The 2,675-nt window shown below is 50.5% G+C and overlaps 1 protein-coding gene across 1 annotated transcript; it reads left to right on the top strand.

The window, feature by feature from the left end:
• Window positions 1-1,557: 1,557 nt before the first annotated feature.
• Window positions 1,558-2,076, top strand: LOC134434597 (olfactory receptor 14J1-like; the record flags this gene model as incomplete). The annotated part of the gene is made up of 1 exon (XM_063183251.1): window positions 1,558-2,076. A coding segment is annotated over exon 1 (519 nt), but the record flags the coding sequence as incomplete, so codon positions are not given.
• Window positions 2,077-2,675: the final 599 nt, after the last annotated feature.

The raw sequence follows: 2,675 nt of genomic DNA, 5'->3' as shown, positions 1-2,675 counted from the left end.
AGATCTTTGTATTGTATTAGTGACCCTGCCCTGATTCTAGTTATTGTAAATGGGCTGCAGCTGTGATGTCCTTGATTGGGCAGCAGCTGTAGCCCATGGAGGTAGCTGAGATAAAAGGGGGCGGGGTGGTCAGGGAGAGCCTGGGAGAGGAGCCCTGACCGAGAAGCAACAACACCACTGCTGTGAAGATCTGCCATGAGAAAACCACCAAGAAGGTATGAGGCTCAGGAAATATAATTATACAACAATATGAATATAACATCTGGTGACCCCGACGTGATAAAGATCTGCAGCCACAACGAACATCGAATGAAGGTATGGAATCCCCCGGACAGCCGAGAGCTGTGGCAGCCAGAGAGCTGGGACAGAAGATAGGACAGCCGAGAGCTGTGGCAGCCTGAGAGTTGGGACTCTAGAAGAAAAGACAGCTGAGAGCTGTGGCAGCCTGAGAGCTGGGACTCTAGAAGAAAAGACAGCTGAGAGCTGTGGCAGCCTGAGACCTGGGACAGATATGTATATTGTAATTGTAAAGTTGCTAAAAGAAAAGGGGGAAATGTAGGGGCCTGAGTTAACTTATGTATTGTAAATATATGTATGGCAGTGAAAGATCTTTGTATTGTATTAGTGACCCTGCCCTGATTCTAGTTATTGTAAATGGGCTGCAGCTGTGATGTCCTTGATTGGGCAGCAGCTGTAGCCCATGGAGGTAGCTGAGATAAAAGGGGGCGGGGTGGTCAGGGAGAGCCTGGGAGAGGAGCCCTGACCGAGAAGCAACAACACCACTGCTGTGAAGATCTGCCATGAGAAAATCACCAAGAAGGTATGAGACTCATGAAATATAATTATACAACAATATGAATACAACAGGTGGTCACCTTCCACCTGAGAAAGTTTAAATCCCAAAGAAACTCTGAACAGGTCAGAATTACAGACCATCTCTCCTCAGTCTGTATTCATCACCTTGACCCAGGGAACTCACTCTGTTCTCCCTGAGGGCCTCAGACATGCTTATGGTTTGATATCCAAAACTACCAGCAGAGACACGGGGGGAGCTTATGAAGAAAACCTCAGAACTCTTAAAAATTAAAGACAATGTCTGTGTGTTATAGAGGAGGATGTATGGGAAATGGCCTTGATTTTGTTTACAGGTACCTCCCCTAAGTCTTTACTGTCCTTTCTCCATGAACAGGTCCCCATGTGCAGCCCCAGCAAATGTCCAACAGCAGCTCCATCAGGCATTTCCTCCTGCTGGCATTGGCAGACACGCGGCAGCTGCAGCTCCTGCACTTCTGCCTCTTGCTGGGCATCTCCCTGGCTGCCCTTCTGGGCAACGGCCTCATCATCAGCGCTGTAGCCTGCAGCCACCACCTGCACACTCCCATGTTCTTCTTCCTGCTCAACCTGGCCCTCACTGACCTGGGCTCCATCTGCACCACTGTCCCCAAAGCCATGCACAATTCCCTCTGGGACACCAGGGACATCTCCTACACTGGATGTGCTGCTCAGCTCTTTTTCTTTCTGTTCTTCATTGGAGCAGAGTTTTATCTGCTGACCGTCATGTGCTATGACCGTTACATTTCCATCTGCAAACCCCTGCACTACGGGACCCTCCTGGGCAGCAGAGCTTGTGCCCACATAGCAGCAGTTGCCTGGGCCAGTGCCTTTCTCTATTCACTGCTGCACACAGCCAATACATTTTCCCTGCCCCTGTGCCATGGCAATGCCCTGGGCCAGTTCTTCTGTGAAATCCCACAGATCCTCACACTCTCCTGCTCCAAATCCCAACTAAGGGAAGTGGGACTTCTTGCTGTCAGTGCCTGTCTGGTATTCGGTTGTTTTGTGTTCATTGTTTTCTCCTATGTGCAGATCTTCAGAGCTGTGCTGAGGATCCCCTCTGAGCAGGGACGGCACAAAGCCTTTTCCACCTGCCTCCCTCACCTGGCAGTTCTATCCATGTTTATCAGCACAGCCACATTTGCCTATTTGAAGCCTCCCAACATTTCCTCCCCATCCCTGGATCTGGCCCTGTCAGTTCTGTACTCGGTGGTGCCTCCAGTCCTGAACCCTCTAATCTACAGCCTGAGGAACCAGGAGCTCAAGGCTGCAGTGTGGACACTGATGACTGCATGCTTTCAGAAACATTAAACTGCTGGGAAATATCTGCATATACTTTGTAATCAAAGTCATCTTTGCTACTTCTTTTTGGGTAAACTGTGGAGGTTCTTTTCCTTTGTTTTATGTTTAAATATAGTCCAGAAAAAATGTCATTGTTTCTGCCATTTCCCTTTTTTTTTTTTTTTCTCTCCAACTTGCCTGTGGTCACAGACTGTCAATGAGGGGCTGCACTCTGGGTGACTTTGAAGTAAATAAAGGAACTCCCAGCCAAGTTTTCTGTAGAGATGCCCTTGTGTTGCCTTCTCTGGAGCTGCAGCAGCAATGTCTGTGTGCAGAGATGGGGGCAGATCAGTGCTGGCCCAGCAGCTGTGCCCAGCAGCAGCAGCAGCAGCACTTGGTGTTGCCAGTGCTGCTGCCGTGGCCCTGCCCCACTGCCCTGGTGGCCCTGTTGTTGCTGCAGGGCCTGAGTGCTCTCAGGGCCAGGCACAGCCCTGGGGGTGGCAGTGCCAGGGCTGCAGCAGGGACAGGCGATGGGCACTGCTGGGGCAGTGCTGACGCCT

The sequence above is a fragment of the Melospiza melodia genome, unplaced genomic scaffold (assembly GCF_035770615.1).
Source record: "Melospiza melodia melodia isolate bMelMel2 unplaced genomic scaffold, bMelMel2.pri scaffold_44, whole genome shotgun sequence".
In the NCBI taxonomy this organism is placed as follows: Eukaryota; Metazoa; Chordata; class Aves; order Passeriformes; family Passerellidae; genus Melospiza; species Melospiza melodia.
Note: the sequence above shows the minus strand (reverse complement) of the source record. Positions and strands in the feature narration are given on the sequence as shown.